This window comes from Prionailurus viverrinus, chromosome E1 (genome assembly GCF_022837055.1).
Source record: "Prionailurus viverrinus isolate Anna chromosome E1, UM_Priviv_1.0, whole genome shotgun sequence".
Lineage (NCBI taxonomy): Eukaryota > Metazoa > Chordata > Mammalia > Carnivora > Felidae > Prionailurus > Prionailurus viverrinus.
In genome coordinates, this window is record NC_062574.1 from 16571908 (window position 1) to 16586327 (window position 14420).

At 38.1% G+C, this 14420-nt stretch overlaps 1 protein-coding gene across 2 annotated transcripts in view; it reads right to left on the reverse strand.

Moving 5' to 3' along the window:
- Positions 1-3654: 3654 nt before the first annotated feature.
- Positions 3655-14420, reverse strand: part of NSRP1 (nuclear speckle splicing regulatory protein 1) — a 67381-nt gene continuing 56615 nt past the window's right edge. For both annotated transcript variants that reach the window (XM_047831966.1, XM_047831967.1), the window contains exons 4-7: positions 9477-9605; positions 8385-8592; positions 7323-7431; positions 3655-5226 (exon numbers count right to left, since the gene is read on the reverse strand). In XM_047831966.1, the coding sequence (XP_047687922.1) occupies positions 4173-5226; positions 7323-7431; positions 8385-8592; positions 9477-9605 (1500 nt within the window). In that variant the 3' untranslated portion in view covers positions 3655-4172. The remainder of the gene's footprint in view (positions 5227-7322; positions 7432-8384; positions 8593-9476; positions 9606-14420) is intronic.

Below are 14420 nucleotides of genomic sequence, written 5' to 3' on the forward strand. Positions count from 1 at the left end.
TAACTATGATAATTACTTTTTGTTACTTACAATACTCTGAAATTCATCGTAATTGTATATATTCACACTATATTCATCCTATAGCTCTAGTGTTTTCACTGTATTGTGTATATATACATACCAGATTCACTTACTACTGATAGACACTTGAGGCTGTTTCCAGCTTGATGAAAAACACTATTATGAAAATTCCTGGTTCATCTGTGGAAGAACACAAGTTATAGATAAGGTGCAGCATCAATATTCCTAGGTAAAACTAAATTGTTGTACCAGTCATCTGCCACTGGTAGCATACATGACTTACCTTGGCTCCACATCCTCACCAACACTTGGTAGTGTGTCTAAACATTTTTGCCATTCCTGGTGGATGTTCAATGGTATTCATTATGGTTTTACTTTGAACAAAGTTTTCATTCACTGATGAGTCCTATTTGATGCCCAGATGGGAAACAATAAATCTTCATCTCCATATTATACTACATATAAAAATTTCATTCCAGATGCATGGTAAATCTAATTGTGAAAAGTAAACAATAATGCTTCTAGAAGAGTGTTGTCCAGAACTTTCTGCAACAGAAGTGTTCTATAAATCTGCACTTTCCTATATGGTAGCTGCTAGATACATGTGGCTGTTGAGCACTTCAAATGTCTAGTGCAAGTGAGGAAGTGAACTTTAAATTTTATTTAACTTTTGATTGTTTAACTTTATAACAATGCAAGACCTCTGTTCATTAAAAGATACCATTATGAGTGAGAGGGAAAAGGCAAGCCATTGAGGAAGAGAGGTTGCTTACAAAGACAAAAGACAATTCCTACCCAGAATATATAAAGAATCATTTAGGTCATGAAAACAAGGCAGAGAATATCCCCCACCCCCCATCCCCAGCCCCTCTAAGATAGGCAAAAGAAACATATTCTTCAAAAGGGAAATATTCTAATGCTAGTAACTATATGACAGCCTGTAGGGAACCACGAAACCATGAGAGATCATCATACCCAACAGAATGACTAAACTCAAAAGACAAAACAGAAACAATTACCAAGCTTAAGCAAGAAGATGGAGCAACTGGAACCCTCACAAATTGCTAGAGTAGTTTTGGATAACTGACTGACAGTATCTATTAAAGCTGAACACATGTATAACCTATGGATCAGCAATTCCATCCCTAGGAATATCCCCTCCACCCCCACCAAAACATATATGCACACACTAGAAGACAAGTACCAGAATGCTCATGGAAGTATTATTTGTAATAATCCCATTCAGGAAATAATGTTTATTCATTTAATAGAATGAATAAATACTATAAAATCTAGAAAACAAAAAACCCAATTTGTGGAGTTGAAAGTCAAAGGGGGAAGGGGTAGTAAGGAGGTCAGGAAGGGGTGTGAAGAGAACTTCTTGTGGGTCAGGTAATGTTTTCACACTGGATGTGTTCACTCTGGGTAAATCCACTAAACTACATACTCAAGATATATGCACTATTTAAAAATGCTTATTATGCTATAATTTTTTAAAGTTTATTAAAAATATCCCAGTAACTTCTGGCATAGACATCATAGGTGGAACCTTCTATCAAATAGGGCTTTTCTGACTATAGTGGCAGAAATCCAATTGAAACTGTCTTAAGACAGGAAAAGTATTGGTTTAAATATCTAAAAAATATATGCCCAGGAGAGCCAGAGAGACAAAAGCAATCATCAGGTGTTTGTCCCTCTCTCCCCTCATTTCTGCTCTTTGTGTGAGCTTTATTCTGTCAAGCACTGAGGCAGTCATTTTCCCATGCAACTCTGGACTTACCTCATCTTTGAAGTCAGCAATGGTAGCGGAAAACTTTTATCTCTTTAAGTCTGACAGTGTCAGAATTGACCTAGGTTAAGTCGCAAACCTTTCCTGGAGCCTATTCAACCCCATTTGAACCAATGGACTAAGTAGTGAAGGGGTACTTTTCCTGAAAGAAAACCAAGGCACTGGTCCTAGAAAAGGGTAAAATGAATGCAAGAGAGGCAAAAACATCTATATATTTGGAGGAGATAGAAAAGAAAAAAAAAACACCTTAATTTGTAGTTTGTTCCTGAGTTATGTCGAAACTTTGTTAATAAAGGTACTATATTGTTTTTCCTATCCAAAGCATCCAAGCTGCTTTGTGAAAATTTCTGAACTACTGGGGGAGGGAAATCAAATTTCTTATCAAATCTGACTCCAGTCTCTCCCTCCTTGACTGTATCTTGCATACTATGGTCAAATAAATCTTTGCACTATATGGCACTAGTAACTCCAGCAAAGAAACCACATTCCCAACTGAAGGGGAAGATTTTTAGCCTACCACTCATGGTCTTCCATCATCTCACCTGAACTTTTTCAGTTACATTACACGACTCCCTCTGTGTACATGTAGCCAGTGCTCTTAAGTGTTTGTCACTGTCACTGATCTATGTTAAAGTATTAGGATGCAACTGACATTTAATGTGTCCATCAAGAGACAATGGCATTAGATTTCTTACTTTCCGTTTCTGGCTTTAAAGGTATAATAAAAATTACTTATGAATGCTAAATTTGATCCTAAATATATAATGTCTTTTCTAAAAGTCAATATTATTAAGTTTATTTTTATTTAATTCGAGAGGGAGATAGAGAGCAAGCTGGGGAAAGGCAGAGAGAGAGGGAGACAGAATCTCAAGCAGGCTCCATGCTGCCAGCACAGAGCCTGATGCGGGCCTCAAACTCACGAACTGTGAGATCATGACCCAAGCCGAAGTCGAGTCAGATGCTTTTTTAAAAAATTTTTTTAAATGTTTATTTTTGAGAGAGAGACAGAGAGACAGACAGACAGATCATGATCAGGGGAGGGGCAGAGAGAGAGGGAGATACAGAATCTGAAGCAGGCTCCAGGCTCTGAGCTGTCTGCACATGGCCTGACGCGAGGCTTGAACCCACGAACTGTGATCATGACCTGAGCCGAAGTTAGATGCTTAACCAAATGAGCCATCCAGGCAGGCACCCCAGAGTTCCAGACACTTAACTGGCTGAGCCACCCAGGCGCCCCTAAAAGTCAATATTATTAAACTAAGTTTATCCTTCTGAAAATAAGACAATGTAACTTCATGATGAAGTATGAGAGATATAAACTACTTTCTGTTAGAACTACTTTCTCCATGTCATTCACTTTTTACCCATGAATGAATTATTTAATTTCAAATGCTGTTTCTTTATTGGAGTATATAAAAGAAGTCAGGGTCATACATAGGCTACCTGGATCTTTAACCTCATTTAGGCTAAATGTCTCCATCTTTTCACCTCAGCTAAAACTGACTGAAATAACCAATTTACTACCTTGCTAAGGTTTCAGAATTAAAGTGATTTTTAAATAAGAAAACAAAGAGGTGGGGCACTTGGGTGGCTAAGTCAGTGAAGTGTACAACTTTGGCTCAGGTCATGGGTTTGTGGGTTTGAGTCCCATGGCTGGCTCTGTGCTGACCACTCAGAGCCTGGAGGCTGCTTCAGATTCTGTGTCTCCTTCTCTCTCTGCTCCTCCCCAGCTCGCACTCTGTCTCTGTCTCTCTCCAAAAAAATAAATAAATAAACATTAAAAAAAAATTTTAAAAAAAGGAATCGTGGCATAAATGACATTACTTTTAAAATATGAGACTGAATTAAATGTACAAACGTATCACTATTTTTATTTGCATTTAAGCCAAATATTCTGTGAGCTAGAAAGTCAGACAATGTATGATCTATATTTTATATATTAACATAAATATCAAAACAAAGTATAGCAATATTCTGTTACTCAAATCCACAAATCCACATATTTTTTATCTAGAATACACTATTTATAAAACTAACACCTCCTGCAACAAAGCCAACATTATTAGGAGAGTTGTTTGAGGAGTTATTTTTTAATGGTTAGAGTGCAGACAATTTTCCTCATTAAGAACCTGTACAGGGATTTACCACCAACCAAGAATGTGGTAATGATAATAAAATACATATCAATTCAAACATTCAAGACAAAAGGACTTATTTTTACTTAAGCCAATAATGAATTTTGAAAATATATTAAAAAATACCCTCCCAACCACTGTTAACACACTCGTTTATGCTTTCACACAGCATGTTTCAGGAGTTTTCATTTTCTATGCCTCCACAGGTCTTTCTACTGGGGCAGTTATCAATCATCTTCTTTCTCAATATATGTCTTTGCATTAACCCGTGCCATCTGCCTGGCCAGGTACCTATCTCTAGCCGACATTACAGTTTCTTCATTATTTCGCTTTGCAAACTTGTTCCCCACTTCATGTGGTCCCTCTTGTTCTTTGCCCATCTCTTGGTATTCCTCTGTGAGTCTATGTTTTGCTCCTACTGATGTTTCAGAACTGGAGGGTTTCTCTGGGTTTCTTTCTTTGTCCATGTTTCTCATTTTATTGGATTTTTCCTGGTCAAGAAACCTATCCTTTGCCCTAGAATTTGGGCTGCTTTCTTTTTTCTCTCGGTTTCTTTCTGAAGACTGAATACTTATTTCTCGTTGTTCTCTATGTCTGTACTTATCACTGTTTTCATATCTTTCTTTCCTTGGTTTCACATGCTCTTCTTTGCTTTTCTCTTCCTTCTCTCCTCCTTTCTCACTGTATCGATCATGATTATTTCGTTGTCTCTCTCTTTCTTGTTCTCTTGGGGAATATTTCTCCCTGTCTTTCTCCCTTTTCCAATCTCTGTCATTTCTTTCTCTTTGGTCTCTTCCCCTCAGTTTATCTTCTTGTTCATGCCTCTTCCAGTGGGAATCTCTATGGCTGGCTTCTCGGTGCCTGTGGGAATCCTTCTTTTCTTTTCGGTAATCACGGTCATTGTAATAGTTCTCATGATCTCTGGATTGTCTCTCTTGGTGCTGATCTTCCCTTTTCTCATGAACTCTTGACTTGGACCTTTTTGTGTGGCATTTGGTACCATGCTCTCTTTCTTCACTAGAAGACCGTGAGTGGATTTGATTCCTCTGATGTTTAGAGTCACTCTTGGAGGTCTCTGTGACCCTCTCCCTTCTTGCGTTTGCTTTTTTATTTTCTTCCATTTCATCATCCTCACTGCTATTAGCATCAAAGTCGCTATCTGCATCTGGGTTTTCCTCTACTTGCACAACAGTTTGGAGAATGCATTTCTCATGTGGTATTCTGTTCTCTGAACTTACTTCATCAGAATAACCCCTTGATTTCTCTTCCTTTATTCCAGACCTTAAAAAAAGTAACATTTAAAAAATGCCACATTATCAATTGTAGTAAGCACGTGAAATGTTCATATAATTTTTCTCAATACTTAAATGTAACTACTAAATGTGAAAAAGGTGCTATTTACCTTATGAATATTGTAAGCTAGTATTTTCTAACCATTCAGGATATTTTCAGAAAAAGGTAGAAGTGAAATAGAGAAAATTAGATTGCTGTATTGGACCGCTAGAACCTTCAGACAGGAGTCTGTACAAGGTTTTTGTTTTTGTTAAGCATGCCAATAATTGGGAAAAGTAAGATATATTCTGTATCTAAGTACTATTTTCATAATATGAAGTTCAAGTTACAGCTCTTTGTTGGATTTTTCTCTTTTTAAAAAATTTAATAATAGTCCTGGGAATAGATGAAGATAATTTTTTTTATAGCAAAATGCTGGCAAAATCTAATTCTTAAGTATCACTAAATAATTTGTCTTATGATTAAAAAGGCATGAGCACCTCTCCCTTGGCACCTATCGCAACAAAATGGGAATATATGAATCTGCTTGATTACAACCAATAACACTAAAAATTGTTCATATCACCTACATTTTCCCAGCTGATAAATGTGGTTAATTCATCTACATTACTCACACATTCATTCTTACTAATCACTTAATAATTATACTAATAGAACAACAGTGGTTCTTTGGGAATTGGCAGCAGAACTATCTTCTAAAGGATTAACAGGAATTCTATCATTAGACTCTGAGAAAAGTACAATATTAAATGACATTATGGAGTTTCATGGCTGGCCTCACAACTGTTCCAGATGAAACTCTAACAGAAATTCTAATTCTCCATTCAAAATCTCTCTTCAAATATACTTTCTTAGACTCATAATTTTCATCAATTTTGTAATCAAACCTAGCAGTTGGCAGCAAAGGAGGTAGGGGTGGAAGTATAAATCTAATTCCTTCTCTTCACCTTTACTTCCATTCTCCTGCCTCTCTCCTTTTCCCAGCAACACAGACACAGATCCTCTAATCTGAATGTCTCTGTTCCAAAAACCATTTACTCAGATACAAGCTTAGGACAAATTCTCTCTTTTACCTTCAGCTATATACTTATGAGAGTCATTTAACCATTCCTACAGTACTTTATAATTTTATTTTAAAAACCCTCCAATACTTTCTTTTTATACCGGTGCTAATGGAAATATGTACAGAAATAGTAATGTCCATATTTGTGCCATTTGTGGTAGCCACTAGCCATATGTGGCAACTGTATTTGAGATGTGGCTATTATAACCAAAATTTTATATTTTATTTATAATACATATATTTTTAATGTTTTATTTCTTTTTTAAGAGTGAGAGTGCAAGCGGGGGAGGGCCAAAGAGGACAGAGGATCTGAAGCAGGCTCCACGCTGAAAGCTGATAGCAGTGAGCCACATGTAAGGCTCAAACTCATGAATGCGAGACAAAGTCAGACACTTAACTGACTGAGCCCCAAGGCACCCCTAGATTTTATTTAAATAGCCACATGTGACTACTAGCTACATATTAGAGAGTGCATTTCTAGCCCTAAATATGTGAATCTTACATTTTCTGGAGGCCATGTCCTATTTATGAAAATAAACTACTTCTTTTTTTTTTTTTTTTAATTTTTTTTTTCAACGTTTATTTATTTTTGGGACAGAGAGAGACAGAGCATGAACGGGGGAGGGGCAGAGAGAGAGGGAGACACAGAATCAGAAACAGGCTCCAGGCTCTGAGCCATCAGCCCAGAGCCTGACGCGGGGCTCGAACTCACGGACCGCGAGATCGTGACCTGGCTGAAGTCGGACGCTTAACCGACTGCGCCACCCAGGCGCCCCGAAAATAAACTACTTCTTATGAACATACATGTAGGAATCCTGGAGAATAGAAATAATCTTGAACTAAATCTGTAAGTTTTTAATTAAGAAAGTGTAAATCCTTTGCAATTCTATCAGGTCAGGTTTGGCTGACAACACAACATGCAATGCTGCAATCTTCTATCTTTCAGAGGGTTAAAATAATCCTACAACCACAGATCATGAACAGAATTTTTCTTCTAAATATTCCATATGCCATGTCTCACCTGGCTTCACGAAAGCTGCATGTAGGTACTTCCTCTTCACCAACTGCTTGATTTAATAGGTGTCTATAAAATCCACTGAGATCTTTCTGCTTGGTTACATCCAAACGGGCTGAGAGGGAAAGCAAACGTGAGAGGAATATATTCAACAAGGCACAACACAGTTCTGTTTTACAGGTGTAGAGTATGTAACATACAGTATATAAAATGTAGATCCAGAGTTGGCAAACTATAGCCTGCAGACCAAATGTGGCCTACTGTTTTTGTAATATATTTTTATTGGAATGTAGCCTTGTTCATTTGTTTATTGTTTAAGGCTGCTTCGCATTAAAAGGCAGAACTGAGGAGCTCCAACAGAGATCATATAGTACACAAAACCTAAAATATTTACTTATCTGGTCCTTCATAGAAAATCTGCCAACTGATACTCTAGATGAACACTTAATACATCCTTAGAACATAAGACTTGATTTTCTTCTATTTAAAGTTGATGAGCATTTGTCAATTAAGCTATTTATATGTATACATTTTACTTAGACCTTGAGAAATGACCATGAGTAGAAAGTACTGAAGTAAAGCACTAAGACATTCTTTGGCTCCTGCACATCTTTTTCTTTTTTGAATTAATGTTATGCTTTTTCTAAATGCCCACCCAGTTACTGTTCCTTGAGTGGTATTACTCTAGTTTTCTAAAGCCAGAAAATATAACTAGGATTTAAATCTCAGTTTATATTGCTTCTGACCAAGATTATGGTGTTATGATTTGTAATAAAAGTTCTTACATTTAGAATTTTTCTATGGCGATGACTCATAATGGTCATAGTTTTAAACAACAAAATGAGATATATGAAAAGTCCAGTAGAAATAAGTTACTGAGAGAACAACTGTGTTTTTACTCATAATCTCTTCAACGTTTTATAATACTACAAAACATCACATCTTATACCTTAAATTTATATACGTAAATTAGGACCACCACATTATAACCTGTTCACGGACAGAGCAAATGGCTAAACCAATTTGCTGCTTCGGTTTCCTTCTACCCTTCTCCCTCTTCTATTTCACCTTCAAGTGCAGCAGCCCTTTTTTCTCTTTCTTCCTCTTCAGCTCTCTCTTGCAGTTTTTTCTTATAAGCAGATGTCACAAATGCCTCTTTATCATCAAACTCTCCCTTCTCCATCTCTCGTTCTCTCTGTATTTTCTTTTCCATTCTCTTTTCCTGTTCCTTTTTTCTGATTTCAACTGCTTTTAGTAAGTTGTGAATATACTTGGGCTAGGAGGAAAAATAAGATTATTTAGGGAAGAATCAAAAATAAAAATTAAGAATATTGTTTTTATCATGAATTTATTAAGATAAAAATGGCTAGTCCAAATAGGCGGGACTGTCATCCTCTCAAAATTCAATACAAATTTACTAGCAAGAGTGAAACTAAAATTCTTTACAATGAAAATTTAAGTGTAAAATAAATTATTCAAACTGCTATTTTCCTTTTTTTTAATTTCAAATTAATTTTTCCACTGTGTTTTCACCCTTTTCACAGGTATGGTCTCAATACTTCAAGTAAGTAATTCAGAAGGTTCCTACTACTTTTTCCATTAGGTGAAATATGCTTATTTAAAAGAATAGCTTTAATTTTATACTACCACCCTACCTGCACGTACTATAAGATGTAAAGATATCTCTTTGTGCTTATGAAAGACAAAAAGTGATAGAAAATGTGAACGTATTTTCAAGCTCCCACTCTCAAGTATTTTTTTCAAACTAAAAATATGATCACATGTGCAGATGATTCTGTTACCAGCTAGAATGCAATAAAAAAATGAGTGAATGATAAAACACAAAAATATGAACAGGAACAGGAGTTACTAGTACAGAGACTTTCTAAGAAAAAAATTTCCAAAATGTGTGAAGGTTTTAAAGCAAAAAACACAACTTGTTGTTTTTATTGTTAGATAATTTACTCACTCCTGTTAGGATACTTTTAGTAGTAGGGTTTCCTGGGTTCTAAATCAAACCTACATTATCTGCAACTAGGGGCTCTTCTTCACATTTCAAATACCTAAAAGCTTTTTCTCAGATCATCCTCATGCTAAAATAAGATTGAGATATAAAATACAAGTCAAGGTCAAAGAAATTTATACTTTTCAGCTACAAACCTTTCGGTCTTTTCCCAAAAGCAATTTGGGATTATTTTCCTCCCTTTTTTTCTGCATTTCATCATAAATACTGTCATATTCATATACAGTGGAATCTTCTGCAAGGGCCTTCTGGATTTCTAGTTTGGTCTAAAACAAACACACACATTTAAAAAATGAGCCAGTTAACACATACCAAAGAAAGTCTTAAGTAATTTTTCTCAGAGAGGATCATGAATCATATATAAATCATAAAAATTCTATCAATCACATTTTAGACTGAAGATATAAACATCAGTCTGAAGCCAGACTGCTTGGGTTTGAATCCCAGGCTCTATACTTAGCTACTCTGGGAAAGTATGTGTAATCTTTTTGTGCCTCAGTTTTCATCAAAAAATTGAGGATAATAATTGTATCTACCTTCCAAGTTGTTGTATTATCTATTTTATATAATTCATTCATATAGTATTTTTAAAAACAAACAACAAACAAAACCTCAAGCCAAGAGGTTTTGGCTTGACAACAGATACCTATCAAATATTGCATTTAATGATAACATTTAATAGCCTTTTCAATGAAATAGGGAGTAAAATAATGTTGCTGTCATCAGTTCTGTGCACCTGAGGTTCAGATAAAAGAACAGAAAGAAAAAGAAAAAAATGTTGTCGACCTATTAAAAATACGCCATTTCTGGTGGCTCAGGTCACGATATCACAGTTTGAGTTTAAGCTCCATGTCAGGCTCTGTAATGACAGTGCAGAGCCTAGTTGGGATTCTCTCTCTCTCTCAGTCCTTCCCTGCTTGAGCACGTGCTCTCTCTCAAAATAAATAAACATTTAAAAATAAATAAATAAATAAATAAATAAATAAAATATCCCATTTCTAAGAGCATTTTACCTTAGATTTAGTAAATATAATTAAGTTAGTATTCTTTACAATAAAAGTTAGTTTTGTATTAAAGCAGAACACAAGAGCTCTTTCTCACAAATAGACATTAAAAAAAATTAAAAAAAAAAAAGAAAAAAGTGGTTCTGGACAGCTAGGGATAAAAATGAAAGTAGATTTGAGATTTATGCTTTAAGTAAGAAAAGATAACACAAAAATGTCAAAAGAACACAAGGGGCACCGGACTCAGTTGGTTAAGCATCTGTCTTTTGATGTTGGCTCAGGTCATGATCTCACGGTTCATGGGATAGAGCCCTGCAATAGGCTCTGTGCCAACAGTGCTGAGCCTGCTTGGGATTCTCTTTCTCCCTCTCTCTCTGCCCCTATACTGCTTACACACTCTCTCTTTCAAAATAAATAAATGAACGTGAAAAAAAAATTTTTTTTAATCTTAATTTATTTTTGAAGGAGAGAGACAGACCATGAGCAGGGGAGGAGCAGAGAGAGAAGGAGACACAGAATCTGAAGCAGGCTCCAGGCTGAGCTGTCAGCACAGAGCCCGATGCAGGACTCGAACCCATGAACTGTGAGATCATGACCTAAGCCAAAGTCGGATGCTTAACCGACTGAGCCACCGAGGTGCCCCCCTCAAAATTTTAAAGAACACCAGAACACTAGATGCCTACATTATGTTGGAGAAGTCATCAGATTCTCTGGAACTAATTCTCTCATTGATATGGTGAAGAAGTTGAACTCTAAAATTCTAACTCAAAGCACCTCAGCATTTATGTTTAAAAAACAATCAGTTTTTTATGTGTGCATTAAACCATTTTGAGGATGCGGAGTTAAATTTCCACTATGAAACTAAGATATTGCCTTAATATTACTAAATACATAATTCTGTGCCCATTCCCCAGGGTGGCAGTAAACATAGTGGCTAAAAGCATGGGCTCTGCAATTTCAATGCCTGGGTTTGAACTAACTATGAGACCTCATAAAAGTCACATATATCTTTTTGCCTTCATGTCCATCAACTACAAAATGGAGATTATAAGAACATTTATCTCATGGGATTATTTAAAGAATTATTTAAAGAATTAAAGAGAATTCTCAAGAAGTGGTTGCCATAATGTCTGGCACATTAAAAAGTGCTTAACAGGTCCTGGAGGAGGGGGGAAGGGAAGATGACGGCGTAGGAGGACGCTGGGCTCACCGCGCATCCTGCTGATCACTTAGATTCCACCTACACCTGCCTAAATACCCCAGAAAATCGCCAGAGGATTAGCAGAACGGAGTCTCCGGAGCCAAGCGCAGACGAGAGGCCCACGGAAGAGGGTAGGAAGGGCGGCGAGGCGGTGTGCGCTCCACGGACTAGCGGGAGGGAGCCGGGGTGGAGGGGCAGCTCGCCGGCCAAGCAGAGTCCCTGAGTCTGGCTTGCAAAAGTGGAGGGGCCTGACGGACTGTGTTCCGACAGCAAGCGCGACTTAGCATCTGGGAGGTCATAAGTTAACAGATCTGCTCGGAAAGCGGGAAGGCTGGAGGACAAAGGGAGGGAGAGCTGCTGAGCCCCCGGACGACAGAGCTCAGTTTGGTGGGGAACAAAGGCGTTCGCCAGCGCCATCTCCCCCGCCCATCCCCCAGCCAAAATCCCAAAGGGAGCCGGTTCCTGCCGGGGGAAATTGCTCGCTCCCCGCAAACACCCAAATCTGTGCTTCTGCGGAGCCAAACCTCCAGCAGCGGATCTGACTCCCTCCTGCTGCCACAGGGCCCCTCCTGAAGTGGATCACCTAAGGAGAAGCGAGCTAAGCCCGCCCCTCCTGCCCCCGTGCACCTTGCCTACCCACCCCAGCTAATACGCCAAATCCCCAGCATCACAAGCCTGGCAGTGTGCAAGTAGCCCAGACGGGCCACGCCACCCCACAGTGAATCCCGCCCCTAGGAGAGGGGAAGAGAAGGCACACACCAGTCTGACCGTGGCCCCAGCGGTGGGCTGGGGGCAGACATCAGGTCGGACTGCGGCCCCGCCCACCAACTCCAGTTATACACCACAGCACAGGGGAAGTGCCCTGCAGGTCCTCACCACACCAGGGACTATCCAAAATGACCAAGCGCAAGAATTCCCCTCAGAAGAATCTCCAGGAAATAACAACAGCTAATGAGCTGATCAAAAAGGATTTAAATAATATAACAGAAAGTGAATTTAGAATAATAGTCATAAAATTAATCGCTGGGTTTGAAAACAGTATACAGGACAGCAGAGAATCTCTTGCTACAGAGATCAAGGGACTAAGGAACAGTCACGAGGAGCTGAAAAATGCTTTAAATGAAATGCAAAACAAAACGGAAACCACCACGGCTCGGATTGAAGAGGCAGAGGAGAGAATAGGTGAACTAGAAGATAAAGTTATGGAAAAAGAGGAAGCTGAGAAAAAGAGAGATAAAAAAATCCAGGAGTATGAGGGGAAAATTAGAGAACTAAGTGATACACTAAAAAGAAATAATATACGCATAATTGGTATCCCAGAGGAGGAAGAGAGAGGGAAAGGTGCTGAAGGGGTACTTGAAGAAATAATAGCTGAGAACTTCCCTGAACTGGGGAAGGAAAAAGGCATTGAAATCGAAGAGGCACAGAGAACTCCCTTCAGACGTAACTTGAATCGATCTTCTGCATGACATATCATAGTGAAACTGGCAAAATACAAGGATAAAGAGAAAATTCTGAAAGCAGCAAGGGGTAAACGTGCCCTCACATATAAAGGGAGACCTATAAGACTCGTGACTGATCTCTCTTTTGAAACTTGGCAGGCCAGAAAGAATTGGCATGAGATTTTCAGTGTGCTAGATAGAAAAAATATGCAGCCGAGAATCCTTTATCCAGCAAGTCTGTCATTTAGAATAGAAGGAGAGATAAAGGTCTTCCCAAACAAACAAAAACTGAAGGAATTTGTCACCACTGAACCAGCCCTACAAGAGATCCTAAGGGGGATCCTGTGAGACTAAGTACGAGAGACATCACTACAAGCATAAAACATACAGACATCACAATGACTCTAAACCCGTATCTTTCTATAATAACACTGAATGTAAATGGATTAAATGCGCCAACCAAAAGACATAGAGTGTCAGAATGGATAAAAAAACAAGACCCATCTATTTGCTGTCTACAAGAGACTCATTTTAGACCTGAGGACACCTTCAGATTGAGAGTGAGGGGATGGAGAACCATTTACCATGCTACTGGAAGCCAAAAGAAAGCTGGAGTAGCCATACTTATATCAGACAAACTAGACTTTAAATTAAAGGCTGTAACAAGAGATGAAGAAGGGCATTATATAATAGTTACAGGGTCTATCCATCAGGAAGAGCTAACAATTATAAATGTCTATGCGCCGAATACCGGAGCCCCCAAATATATAAAACAATTACTCATAAACATAAGCACCTTATCGATAATAATGTGGTAATTGCAGGGGACTTTAACACCCCACTTACAGAAATGGACAGATCATCTAGACACACGGTCAATAAAGAAACAAGGGCCCTGAATGAGACATTGGATCAGATGGACTTGACAGATATATTTAGAACTCTGCATCCCAAAGCAACAGAATATACTTTCTTCTCGAGTGCACATGGAACATTCTCCAAGATAGATCATATACTGGGTCACAAAACAGCCCTTCATAAGTTTACAAGAATTGAAATTATACCATGCATACTTTCAGACCACAATGCTATGAAGCTTGAAATCAACCACAGAAAAAAGTCTGGAAAACCTCCAAAAGCATGGAGGTTAAAGAACACCCTACTAATGAATGAGTGGGTCAACCAGGCAATTAGAGAAGAAATTAAAAAACATATGGAAACAAACGAAAATGAAAATACAACAATCCAAACGCTTTGGGACGCAGCGAAGGCAGTCCTGAGAGGAAAATACATCGCAATCCAGGCCTATCTCAAGAAACAAGAAAAATCCCAAATACAAAATCTAACTGCACACCTAAAGGAAATAGAAGCAGAACAGCAAAGGCAGCCTAAACCCAGCAGAAGAAGAGAAATAATAAAGATCAGAGCAGAAAT